The sequence below is a fragment of the Mus pahari genome, chromosome 3 (assembly GCF_900095145.1).
Source record: "Mus pahari chromosome 3, PAHARI_EIJ_v1.1, whole genome shotgun sequence".
NCBI lineage: Eukaryota > Metazoa > Chordata > Mammalia > Rodentia > Muridae > Mus > Mus pahari.
Genome location: NC_034592.1, coordinates 57,097,875 through 57,111,352, shown reverse-complemented (window position 1 = coordinate 57,111,352; position 13,478 = coordinate 57,097,875). Strand labels below are relative to the sequence as shown.

Below are 13,478 nucleotides of genomic sequence, written 5' to 3'. Positions count from 1 at the left end.
GCTCATAACCATCCGTAACAAGATCTGACTCCCCCTTCTGGAGTATCTGAAGACAGCTACAGTGTACTTACATATAATAAATAAATAAATCTAAAAAAAAAAAAAAAAAAAACCTTTGTGCCCAAGCCTCACACCAAGTGTACTATGCCCCACCGTGCTTTCCTCTACCTGTTCGATGATGGCTTGGAAGCTGTAGAGCCTGACTAGTCCCGAGCTGTACATCACAATCAGGATTCCATGTGACAAGGTAGCATCTGTGACATTCTCGAAAACCTAAGAGGACAGGCAGATATTACCTAAGAAAGGACCAGACAGAAGGCCTATCTTCTGATCTTCAAAATGTCTGTATTTCAGGCTTTAAATCCAAGTCATGTGCTGCCTCACTTTAAGACTTAAGTAAAATTTAGCAACTTGAGGCTCTGGTGATTAGAGGCAAGCAGTAAGCCTCAGGCACTGTACACAGGGCTCAAACTGATGTGTCAGCACGCATGTGCGGTACAACTTTGTCAATACACAGTAACTACAGATTCTACTTCTGTTTCATAGAACGGTGGTAAACATGGAGGCCATGTAATTTTAAATGAGTATTTATCAGTTATATCCAATAGAAACTCATTATTTAAAACACTAGAATGTTCTTCACAAGGACAAATATTTGTAGTTCTTAGAGGAAAAAAAACTGGATCTTGGAAAGTAATTATAAGAGAAATGACCACCTGCAGATTTGTGTGTGTGCTTGTGTGTGTACGCACGCTATGTGTATAATGCACGTGTGTGCAGGTTCGTAAGCAGGTAAGCCCATGCCTATGTGTGAAGGATAAGAGGAGGACACTAGGTGTCCTGTTCTACCACTGTCTACTTTATTCCCTTGAGACAGGGTCTCTCTTTTTCTGAATTTGGAGGTTTCCACTTTAGCAGCTAGACTAGCTGTCCAGCAAGCCCGAGGGTAAGCTCTCCTGTCCAATGCTAGGGTTGCAGGTACCCATGGCCATGCCTGGACTTTATGTGGAGACTAGGGAATCTAACTCACGTTCTCAAGAGCACACAGCAAGTACTCCTTACACAGCAGCTCATCTCTCTAGCTTGTAACTCCAGATCTTCCTCATCCCTATTATGTTCTTTAATTTCTAACAAAGTTTGATTTCTCAACTGCATTAAAAAGCAACACCATAAAAACCACATTCCTTCAGACATTTATCTAGAGTAAGGCTTTGGCTTATTGTTCCCTAAATGTTCTGTCTTTGAATCTTGTGATGATTTTTCTACATAGCTCTGAGAAGTACACAGTTCTGTGCCTATGTTAATATTCAACAAAAAGCAAGGCAGGTATGCCTTTTTTCATAGCACTGAAAGAAGTATGGAGGACATAAAGTCCATTTGGATTTCTATTCAGTCAGTGAGGATATACCATGGTGATGAACAGGGTAAGTACACAACTGCTTGAGGGCCTCACCCCTGTATATTCCAGTACATCTAATAAGTGAAAGACGTGCTTTAATCCTGAATCACAGTAATCAAAGCCAAACCCCTCAACCCATTATGCTGGATACACAATAGTAAACAGGACCAACTTTGACGTTGCCAGTCTTTTTGTTTGTTCCTGCTGAAGACTGTAATACACACATAATTATTTAATCCACAGCAGAAAGAAAACAATGAGGTTACAAGTTGGGCTTCTGTCGTTTTCGTAGAAACGTAATTATGGTTTGCTTTGAGTTGTGAAGCAACTAGCTTTTTAATTCCCTACTCCTGGTTCCACAGTTTGAAAAGAAGTACTTGGTAATTCAAACATTTTAAAATTAGTAAGTAGCTGTTCAATTTCTAACAGAATAAACTGTCACAATGTCTTAAAACACTTAAAAGTGTCTAGTATAAAATAATAAGTGATAATGTTATTATTATTCTCTAGTTTGTAAAATTTAGTATAAGCATTCAGAATAGGAAATGTTTCAAGAGATTTGGCTTATTTGCTAGGGAATATTAATAGAATCTCAAGATCTTGTCTTCTTTAATATTTTAAATGTTTAAAGACTACTAGAAAACCTCCCAAGATGGTTTCCCACAGAGTAACCACTTTTAAAGGAAAGACTACTGACTCCCACTCAGTTGAAATGTGGTCCTCTTTCCCTCCCGGGAACTCCACAAATTGAGATAAGTGGGAACATAATAAAAACCCAAACTGTATGAGTTAGAAAGATTATATATCCCATTACAAGTCTTGTTTATATACTACAAAGCAAGTCTGAGGGCTGTACCTGCAAGTTTGAGAGCTGTACCTTGTAATTAAAATGAGACATTTGTTGAAGCTTCATGATCATTTTAACAAGCTTTGAAATACTTCCTTTGAAAAAAATTCCTTAGGCATTTCATAATTTTATAAAATAGCAGTTTGTTAATGACCACAGGTCATTAACACTCAAAACACTAGCCACCTGAGAGGCATAAAAACATGCAGGAAGCCCAAGAGACGGTTATGCTTCTTCCCAAGTCACAGGTTCACATTCTGACATGAAATAAGACACATCAGTAAACATTTCATAGACAGGAGAATGTTCTCAACCAAAACATCTAATAAATAAATGAAGATATTACTCCTAATTATCAATCAAATATTGCAATTAAGTGATTGCTGTCTGGCGGAGCATGCCTTTAATTCCATCACTTGGGAGGCAGAAACTGGTGGATCTCTGAACCCAAAGGTAGCCTGGTTTACATAGTGAATTCCAGGTTATCCAGGGCTTAATAGTGAGATTCTGCATTTTAAAAAAAGGGAGGGGGAGAAGGAAGGGAAAGAGGGAGGGAGGAGGTTCGTCCTTACCTTTTTGTTGATCTCTAGAATTCCTACAAGTGAAAAGGGCAGAACCCGGAACACTGCGAGGTACAACAACACAGGTGGTGAAGTGCCTGCCTACAAGGTAAGAATACATTATGGGCAGCTCTCCAAAGCCCTTCCGAAAACACTACCTTCATGAGTTCAAAATATCCATCTGTCCTAGCATTCAATTATACAAAACTTTTCATGAACTGAGAATTTCCATCTATTTAGACTGAAAGTTATTTTATCAGTAAAGGAAACATACTTAAAATGTTCACTAATCTTCCAGCTTCTCACAAACATAGTGAAAATAAACATAAAACACTACAAATGGAAACAAGTATTTCTTACCATTAAATATGGTGTATTTGTGAACTGGAGTTCTAATAATAATGCATCTACCCAAGGACATAGCATTACTATGGTTATATCACCAACAAAACTTATGGTGGTCTGCTTGTACTGAGAAAGTATGTCAGAAAAAGCTTGAATGACATCAACTTATTTTGAGAAGCAAGTTTCCAACAGTTTATTTCCACTATGAAATGCAAAATAATCTATTTACTTCTCTAGTAAAGAATTCAAGGGAGCATCTGGAATTTAGGGATGGCACAGTTGTCAGCCCCATCACAGCAAAACTCCGCTTGAGCAGAAATAAGGTCTGACTCTCAAGATGACCAATCGAAACCACAGGAAATAAAAGTTAACACAGACGAACCCAAAACAGAGTGAGGTGTAAAGCCCCAGAGACCTGCCCTTTCAAAGAGACATACTTTTACTTAGCCACGATCCATGCTCCTCAAATCTAAAGGCAGGTGTAATTTGTGTATCTTGACCAGGAACTACTGCTTGTTGGCTAGAGATTGTGAGAACAAAGTCTTGAATGCAGAAATGCTTCTAAGACTTAATAACATTATCAAGTGGTAAATAAAAACCTTAATACCTAGGACCATGCACAGTTAGACTGGTGTTCTTCAGGTGGCACAGTAGGCCAGACACTTCTAGAATCCTCATGAAATGTGTTACTTTGTTAGGGTTTTTCATATTTACACAACCAGCCAGGATGTGAAAAGAAAGCAGCAGTGGACAGCAATTCTTTGTTGGGCTGTACCTCAATCGTGTGAGACACGGCCCAAGAGATTCCAATAAAAGCCATATGGTCATGTGTTGAGATGACTGGGCAAGATATAGGAAATACTTATAAATAACCATCTTAAAAGTAAGTTTAGATCTGGTGAAATGGCTTGGTGGTGAGGTCTTTGACCCCTGGAACCTACAGGGTAGAAGGAGAAATGACTCCTGCAAGTTGTCCTCTGTCCTCTACATGTATGCTGTGACATGTGCCCCAAGCCACACGTGCATAGATATATTAGTGCGACTTAAAAGTTGTCTAATGGGCTGGTGAGATGGCTCAGTGGGTAAGAGCACCCGACTGCTCTTCTGAAGGTCTGGAGTTCAAATCCCAGCAACCACATGGTGGCTCACAACCATCTGTAACAAGATCTGATGCCCTCTTCTGGAGTGTCTGAAAAACAGCTACAGTGTACTTACATATAATAAATAAATAAATCTTTAAAAGATTTATTCATTTATATAAAAAAAAAAGTTGTCTAATGAAGCTTAAAGAGCTAACCAATAGCTTATTTGGCTCAGTGGCATACATAAAGACGGAGGAGGCAGGTAAGAGAGGAACAGAATGCAGAGGGTGAAGGAATGTGCTTCTGCTGTGCTGATAAGGAAAAACCTGATGTGGTAATTTAAATAAGGTAAAAAGAGAGAAATCATCTATTAAAAGGTTCCTAAGTTAGGTATGGGAGCACACACTTGCAATCACAGCATCTGGCAGGCTGAGACAGGAGGATCTCAGTTGAAAGACAGACTAGGCTACACAGCCAAGAATTCTAAGTAAATTGCCTGACAGTCAGTATTACAGTATTTTTTTAAAAAAGGCTATATTTTACATTAAGCACTAGCAGGAACTTGACAAAAAAGCAAATAAAATTGTTGCTTCTTATTATAGTTGGTTTTTTTTTTTAAAATATGTCCTGTCCTGAAATAAAAACAGAAAATTTCCATGAGAAAAAAAATCTGTATTTATAAAAATGTTCAAATATTTTCCAAGGATTTCCTTATCAGTCACCAACAGAAATAAGTTCCCTGATAGGTAGTCCTAGGCCTCATAAGGTCTAGTAAATTCTCGGTCATGGTTTTGTTTTTTTTAATTAAACAGGGTTTCACTATGCAGCCTTGGCTGGCCTGGATCTCAGAGATCCTCCTGCTTCTGCAAGTGCTGGGATTAAGGGATTGCACCATTACCCTGACCAATTCTAGATGATTCTTTAAAGAGAACAGCTGAGGGATGTAGCTTAGCGCTAGAGCACTGCAGACCGACATGGACCAACGATCTCCAGTACCCAAAAGTAAGTAGATACAAAATAGAGAGAAGCCCATATGAATAGTCTGCTTCAAATTTAAACAGCACTTGCTTTCACAAGTGTGCAAATGCCAAGGCCACACGTGTCGAATGCTACGGACCTGGCGAGCTGCTGCGGAGCCTTTGTTCTGAGCTGACTTCACTGCGATGACCTCCTGAGGAGTGTCCCAGCTCAGGTACCTTTTGAAGGAATGAAGAAGAATTTAATGTTTGGATCAGTTCCCTTATACTCAAAATCGAAATATTACACTTTATTTACTTATGTACTGTTATTTTACATGCTTGGATTTTGGGATAAAATCCAGCCTGTGACTCTCTAGGTAGCCTGGGCTGATGCTGAACTGGTTGTTCTATTGCGGAGTATCTCCAGTGCTGAGATGACCAGCATGAACCACCATACTTGGCGTGCTATTTTATAATTAAGGTTTTTTTTTTTTAATAATATAAATTATAAGAGCAAAGTAATCTATTTGAAACAAATAACTTTAATAATTTCCTTAGATCCTTATATGAATACTTCTCAACTTAATTTCTATTCTTCTTGAGTCTTAAATAATTCTCTTCTAATGAAAAAAAAAATATTTTTGAGACAAAACCTTGTGTAGCCCAGGCCTTGAACTTGTAACGTTACTGAGGATAACTGTGAAAGCCCCATCTTCCCAGCTCAGCCTTCTAAGTGATGGTGTGTGTGTGTGTGTGTGTGTGTGTGTGTGTATGTGTGTGTGTGAAGAGCATCTGCTGTCATACCAGTTAAAAACTGGTTTGGAGAAGGATGTTAAGATGGCTCAGTGGTTAAGAGCACTTGTTACTAAGCCAGTTAGTGGTGGTGCATGCCTTGAATCCCAGCACTCGGGAGGCAGAGGCAGGCGGATTTCTGAGTTCCAAGCCAGCCTGGTCTACAAAGTGAGTTCCAGGACAGCCAGGGCTATACAGAAAAACCCTGTCTCGAAAAACCAAAAAAAAAAAAAAAAAAAAAGCACTTGTTACTGTTGCAACAGTAACCAGCACCTACATGGTGGCTCACAACCTCCAGTTCCAGAGGATACAATGCCCTCTTCTGACCTTCATGGCCACTGGGCATACATGGTGCACACACACACACACTCACAATGAATGAATGAATGCATCCATAAAACCATTTTTAACCTAAGAACATTCAAACCTTAGAAATATCCAGGGCTGGGGTGCAGTTCAGCGGGGAGAGTGCTTGCCCAGCATGCACAAACCAGGCTTCAACACCAGTACAGAGAAACCTGGGTGTGCTACAGATGCCTGCAATCCCACAACTTGAGGGGAGGAAGCAGGAGTTCAATGTCAGCTTGAGAGCCAGTCTCAAAAAGCAAGCAAGCAAGCAAACACACAAACAAAACACCCCCCACACGCTTACAAGTGCAAACACACATACACAAACCATTTCTAATTAATTTTTATTTATTTCTTCACTTATTTTGGTTTTTCGAGATGGTTTCTCTGTGTAGACCAGCATGGCCTTGAACTTACAGAGATCCACCTGCTCCTGTCTCCTGAGTGCTGGGATTAAAGACATATGCCATTACACTCATTTCCCATTTAAAGTGGGAGTCATAAAAAGTATGAAAAATATTACTTTTACAAATTGCATACTCACATCCATTTCCATGTACTTATAAACTAGTAGCTACAACTACATTTCTTGGGTTGTAATAGAACAGGGAAGCCATCAGCCATCTACCTCTAACTACTTTGTGGCTAATTACTTATATGGAATCTTTGTAGATAAGTAATGTAGGTCGTGAGCCTGAAATCTTCAACTAGAGTGAAGTAGAGAACAAAAAGAGTAGATTATAAAGAAACTGGAGTCATAAAATACACAGGGAAAACTAGGATTATAAAGAAACTGGGGCCGGGCGTGGTGGCGCACACCTTTAATCCCAGCACTCGGGGGTGGGGGGGCAGAGGCAGGCGGATTTCTGAGTTCGAGGCCAGCCTGGTCTACAAAGTGAGTTCCGGGACAGCCAGAGCTACACAGAGAAACCCTGTCTCGAAAAACAAAAACAAAAAAAAATTAAAAAGAAACTGGGGTTATAAAATACACAGGGAAAACTGGGATTATAAAGAAACTGGGATTATAAAATACACAGGGAAAACTGGGATTATAAAGAGACTGGGGCATAAAATACACAGGGGAAACTGGGATTATAAAGAAATTGGTATCATAAAATACACAGGGAAAACTGGGGACGCAGGGCAGGGCTGGAGAGAGGCTTAAGATTTCCTAGGTTACAGGTCTCACATTTTTACAACAAAATTTTAAATAATAATCTCAATTACCTGAATTTACAGTAGGAAGCAAGGTATATTTTCTCCAGGACTTCCCCTGTAGTTGCGGATATACGAAGCAGCCAATTATGAGCAGTCAGGGCTATGAGTGAGGATCTATAGTCTGACGGGTCAGGAAGTATGTCTCCCTAAACAACAAACAAACAAACAAACCAGGGTGTGAAAACAAATTGTTTGGCTATGAACAATCTGCAGTACTCTATGTCCAAAGAAAATGGCTAGTTACCTTGTCAAATAAGTAAACCAAAGAAACATCTACTGCACAAATGAAGAACGTGGGACAGACGAGCCTGTCTGTTACTTTAACTGGTCTTTATGTTTTAATGCGTTTACATGTTACCATCATTATCACTGTGTACCTGTGGGTGCACATGTGGAGGTCAGAGGACAACTGGGTGCACTGAGCTTTCTCCCTCCACTTGTTCGTCGGTTTGTACGCAGGCTGGCCACACACTCAGAGGTCTGCCTGCCTCTGCCTGCCCAGTGCTGAGATTGAAGGTGTGCATGCTCAGCTCTCCTGCCTTTCTGTGGGGTTCTGGGGCTCAAACTCAGGTCGTCTGGCTTGCACCACTGGGAAGCAAGAGCTTTAACCACTGAGCCATCCCACTAGTACAGCTCGACTGCAGAAGGGAAAGAGGAGCAAATGTGCCGACTTTCAATTAGTAAAGTTCTGAATTGAGAAGTTGAAGTTAATACAGCATTTGTTTATGTAAAACATGAACAGGAAAGAAGTGGCTATTGGCCTCTGCAAAAGCAGTCTTCCCTCTCAAATTCCAGGGAGACAACCATTTGCTTTTAGTCTGCTTGGCTCCATTTATTTGTGTTGTTTCTCAGGCAGGCCCTGTGCAGTGCAGACTGGTCCTCCTGCATTTATGCTGATGCTGTGATTTTCAAATGTACTAGCCACCTATACTTAACTCATAGGCCATGACATGAATGCTTCTATACTACATGACTTATGTATCATTTCATATAGATTTTAAAGTTTTAAAATATCTACTATTCCTATTTAGCCCATTAGAGAGACATTTGAAACAAGTATATATTATAGGTTTGAACTTTTTTCTTAAACCAAAAGTGGCATTTCATACATTATTTCAGAAACAAAACAGAGTATTAATTTTAAAGTAGTTTTGCATTCATATAATAATGCAGTGTTCCTCTGAGTTCTTCATAAAAAATGTTGTCATCACAAATAAAAACGAAATCACTTAAGTGTTTATGGAATGAGAGCAAGTTAACTTTGTTTTTCCAGGACTGCTCTATACTTTGGGTGTTTGAATTGGTATACTCAATCTTTCTCAACTAAGAAACCTATCATCCCTCTAACCTCCCCTCAGGGAAATAGATTAAAAGGCTCTAAATGGTTTAAGGCACAATTATTTACAGCTTTCAATTAAAGAGGAAAAAAACAGGCTTCTAACTTTCTAATTTTTAAAAAGGTGGTTTATATGAAAAGCGTAATTATGGGGGGGTGATAGTTAAAAAAAATATAGCTTTATGGAAAAACAACAGCCTAGAAAAAAATTAACGTTAAATTCCGAATATTGCTGTTCATGGCTTAAACAGTGCTTCTGGTACAGACTGGGAGTTCTCTTCTCTTGAAGAGCAACCAACTAGACTTTCAGACGTGATTAATTCGCTGCAGTCTTCTTAGGAGGATTTCTTAGAAACAATGTTATGGAAAACTTAAAAAAGATGAACTTTCCCTCAAAAGAGGGCTGTGATTAAAAGAGTTTGCTGTGACGGCCCCACAGCACTGTGCATGCAGGCAGTATTAGAAGCAGCTTGTTAAAGACTGGGGAGGAGACGGACAAGCACCCTCGGAACTTTCAATGTCTCATATTTATTTTCCCCCAGACCAATTACTCCTAGCTTCTCGGGTCTCTGCATGCTAACATCCCAAGGAAACAGTATGCAGAAGGGCATGTGCCAGGGCAACACTGGCCTAACGGCATGACTTTCACTATGTAGCTTTAACTTTTATACTACTATTTTCCTAACCATAGCCACAGGTGGAATTTACCTACTTTCAAAAATCCACATAATAGTTACCCTCACAGTAATTTGTCTTAGTACAGGGGTGGAATGATCTCAAACAGTAAGAACAACTATAAACTACCTCATAGTGTTATAAACTTTAATCAGTTTCTATCTTTTCAAAATTTACAAATCATCTCTAATTTAAATTTTTTCTGATACATGTCTTCCATCCCAGGAGTCAGGGGTGGATGAAGTCCAACGTTCAAGCTCACCCTCAGCTACACATGAAATTTTAAGCTAGCCTGGGCTCATACATGAGCCTGCTCAAAATAAATGAGTTCCAAATACTGATTTAAAAAAAATTATGTGTGTGTGTATCTATATGTGTGCATGTGTACATGTATGTATCTGTCTGTCTGCCTCTCTCTCTCTCTCTCTCTCTCTCTCTCTCTCTCTCTCTCTCTCTCTCTCGCTGTATGCATGCGTGCGTGCGTGCGTGCGTACACACATATGGGGAGGCCAGCAGACAACTTTTAGAACTCAGTTCTTTCTTTTCCTTTGTGCGTCCTGGTGACAGGGACTTGTACACATGAACTCTCAACAATACAGCTGCCTAAACCAGACATGCACAACGGTAACACTAGCTGACATCTGAACGTGGATGGGGAAATCTTACAAAGCCCCACCCCTAGGTGAAGAGCTATAGGCCATTAACAACTTCTAAGAGAGGGAAAATAGGCCCTTGCCAGGGGCTCGTCTCCTGACAGGTTATCCAATCCAAAGTCAATCCTAAACACATGTGCATATGAGCAACAGTAAAGGGACTCAGCAGGTTCTATTTATATACTGTGTGTGTGTGTGTGTGTGTGTGTGTGTCTGTCTGTCTGTCTGTCTGTCTGTCTGTCTAATAATCAAGACGAGGCCAAGAACTACAGAAAAAAAAGTGTGTATAGTTTAACATGGAAGGAACTGAAATGGGAAGAGGGTGAGGCACAAATTATGTAAATACAGTACTTATGTATAGAATTCTTTTTTTAAAATGAAGTAAATGTAAAAATAAATAAATGAACAAACGTTTAAGTGTGGGCTTCCTCACACTTAAAACTTTAAAAAGCCAATGCTCTAGAAAAGAAATCTTACCACTGGGCATTCCCATAATAAAGCATCCTCAATTTTTTCTGATTTGGGACATTTTGGCATTTCATAAAGTTTTCTTGGCTCTGATGCAACACTGGGGAAAAGAGAAAAAGAAGCATTAGTAGTAGTAGTAGTTGTTGCTGTTGCTATTGTTTTAAACTGAGGTAGTCTCTGCTCAGACATTTCTTTTACATGTCTGTAGCATCCAGATTCCAACTTTCTATTGTCTTCCTTAACTGTTCTGGATTTTTTTTTCTAATCACAAATTTGTAATACACAAACACAAGAAAAAATGTAAAAAAAAAAAAAAAAATCAAGAGAGATGGTCCGGCAGCTAAGAGCACTTGCTACTCTTCCAAAAGGACTCAAGTTTGGTTGCTACCACTCACGTCAGGAAGCTCACAACTCTCTGTGATTCCAGTTCCAGGGCATCCGATGCCAAGCGACCTTCACTCACACGTGTATATGCACATAGATGCATACACATAAATAAAATCAATAAAATTAATAAATCACTTAAAACAAATACACATTTTGGTTTATCTTCCAGATTTTCCTTATGTAAAGTTACCTGGAGATTGCTTTACAAAATAGTATTATACTGAATTCTTAATTAAATCCTTAAATATTCACTGTAAATGTCTGCTGAATTCACTGAGTTTATTTTATTGCTTAGTAGAGATAATATACAGATTAAAAATAGAAGGTCCCATACTATGTTAGCTAGTTTTATGTCAACTTCACACACATTAGAGTGACCAGACAAGAGTGAACCTCAAGTAAGAAAATGTCTATAAGATCAGGCTGTAGGAAACCCTGTAGGCATTTTCCTAATTAGTGACTGATGACTGTACCACTGTGGGTGGTACCATTCCTAGGCTGGTGGTCCTGGGTTCTATATGAAGCAGGCTGAGCAAGCCAGAGGGAGCAAGTCAGTTAGCAGTATTCCTCTGTATCAGCTCCTGCCGCCAGGTTCCTGTCATGTTTGAGTTCCTGTCCTGACTTTCTTCAGATGAATAGTAATGGAGAAGTATATGCCAAATAAACCCTTTCCTCCCCAAGTTTATTTGATCATGGTGTTTCCTAACAGCACAGTAACTCTGAGGCATATTATTTTGAATGAGCATTTGTGGATACAAAAAGAAACACTCTTTATGCCTATTTTATTCCTTTCATAAATATTAAATATATGTCTATTTCGACTATCTTTGAATATATATCTTCCAGCAACTTCAAGGTAGCCTGGGAAACATTTCAGGGGCTTTGCCAGTGCCCCTCTCTCAGGCCCCCATCCCCCACACTATATACACTCTCTTTATGGAAAAAGTGAAAGCTGTATCCTTGATGCTTACTTTGGAAACAATCTTGCCCAAGCTGTCCTTAAGCAATCCCCCTTGCTTCAGCTTCCCTGAGCTGATGCTACAGCCCCCTGCCCCACCCCCAGTTAGTCTACTCTGGCAACTACTGAGATGCAGTCATAGATATCTTCTTTTCTTTTTAACTGATGAACTTTAAAGTTCAACTACTGAGAAGAAAAACAATTTCCAGGATGACATTTTATTCACCTCTGATATTCTCTCAGTAACTCAAAGGTTTAAATCAAACTGAATGTCACAGGAGTGAAAGCAATCTCATGTGATTCTACCTGTGGGTGCAACCCTCTGCAACAGAATGGTGAAGAACACCTGTATCATTTATCACTACGACATTAATCAATGGCATTTACTCTGAACTTTTTAAAATCAAAACAACTGTCTCTGACTTGGGAAGGCAACACCCTGGGTATTAAATGTGCCTAAGAGTCACTGTTAATACCACAAGGCAGATGATGGGCATCATGGACATGTAAGAGGATGTCCAGACTGCCATTGCTAGAATCAGAGGCTTATAGACACTGTCTTCTGGAAAACTGAAGAAATTAAAGGACAACCACTTAAAGCCTTTGGTTGTTTTCGTAAAAGCATAGGGAGAAGCATTTATTCCAGAAAATCTCCTGGAATTCAATAAGGACAGTGGAAGCCCACAGTGTTTGAACTAGGCATGTTCCCTTTCTTCCTTCTTCTAGCTCAACAAGATGGTATCACAGCTCTAAACTGTTATAACCGAGTGCCAGGATCTGTCCCCCGCTGCTCTGACTCAAAGGCAATCTCTGAAGAATAGGAAGGGTGACCCTGTTTTCATGCAGCCCCAGCCTGTGTTGTCAGGGCTGAGTCCTACCTTAATATAGCTAAAAGTTGGGGCTCTCATGGAGGCTCTACCTTGGGTGTAACTACAGTGTAGAATAACAGGGCCCTGACTACATTTCTCTTTGTAAGGTCCAGATTGGCCTTATCTTTCTTCCCTGGCCTGAGCATTCCCTCAGCTTCCTAAACTGCTCAGCTTTTACTATTAGGAGAGTCACTGCATCGACTCCTGTGACCAGCTCCGTGGAGTAGACTGGAAGACTGCCTGGGAAAAGAAGCAGGTCATGAAACAGCCCCTAGTTCTTTCGAATAAAACTGACTTTACCTGCAACAGATATGGAGAATTTCAAGTATGTGTGCACTCTGTAAATCACTGGAAGTTACATCCAAGGGCAAATGGAGGGACATAGGTAGATTCACCAGCACTAAAGGCTAATAAATTGGTTGGGTGATTTGCCAAAGAACCAAAAAAAAAAAAAAAAAAAAAAAAAAAAACAAGATACCACCTGGAGTCAAGGCAAACCTCAAAAATCACTAGTCTCTCTGACTTCTAGTTTCTGATCCCACAAGAAAAGAACTTCTGAGATAAGATTAATCACTTCTGAGA

General features: G+C 39.7%; 1 protein-coding gene across 2 annotated transcripts in view; it reads right to left on the bottom strand.

Moving 5' to 3' along the window:
* Positions 1-13,478, bottom strand: part of Dcaf17 (DDB1 and CUL4 associated factor 17) — a 32,459-nt gene that overhangs the window by 17,336 nt on the left and 1,645 nt on the right. For both annotated transcript variants that reach the window (XM_021192976.2, XM_029536850.1), the window contains exons 3-7: positions 10,692-10,782; positions 7,560-7,696; positions 5,351-5,429; positions 2,819-2,908; positions 169-273 (exon numbers count right to left, since the gene is read on the bottom strand). In XM_021192976.2, coding sequence (XP_021048635.1) covers positions 169-273; positions 2,819-2,908; positions 5,351-5,429; positions 7,560-7,696; positions 10,692-10,782 — 502 coding nt within the window. The remainder of the gene's footprint in view (positions 1-168; positions 274-2,818; positions 2,909-5,350; positions 5,430-7,559; positions 7,697-10,691; positions 10,783-13,478) is intronic.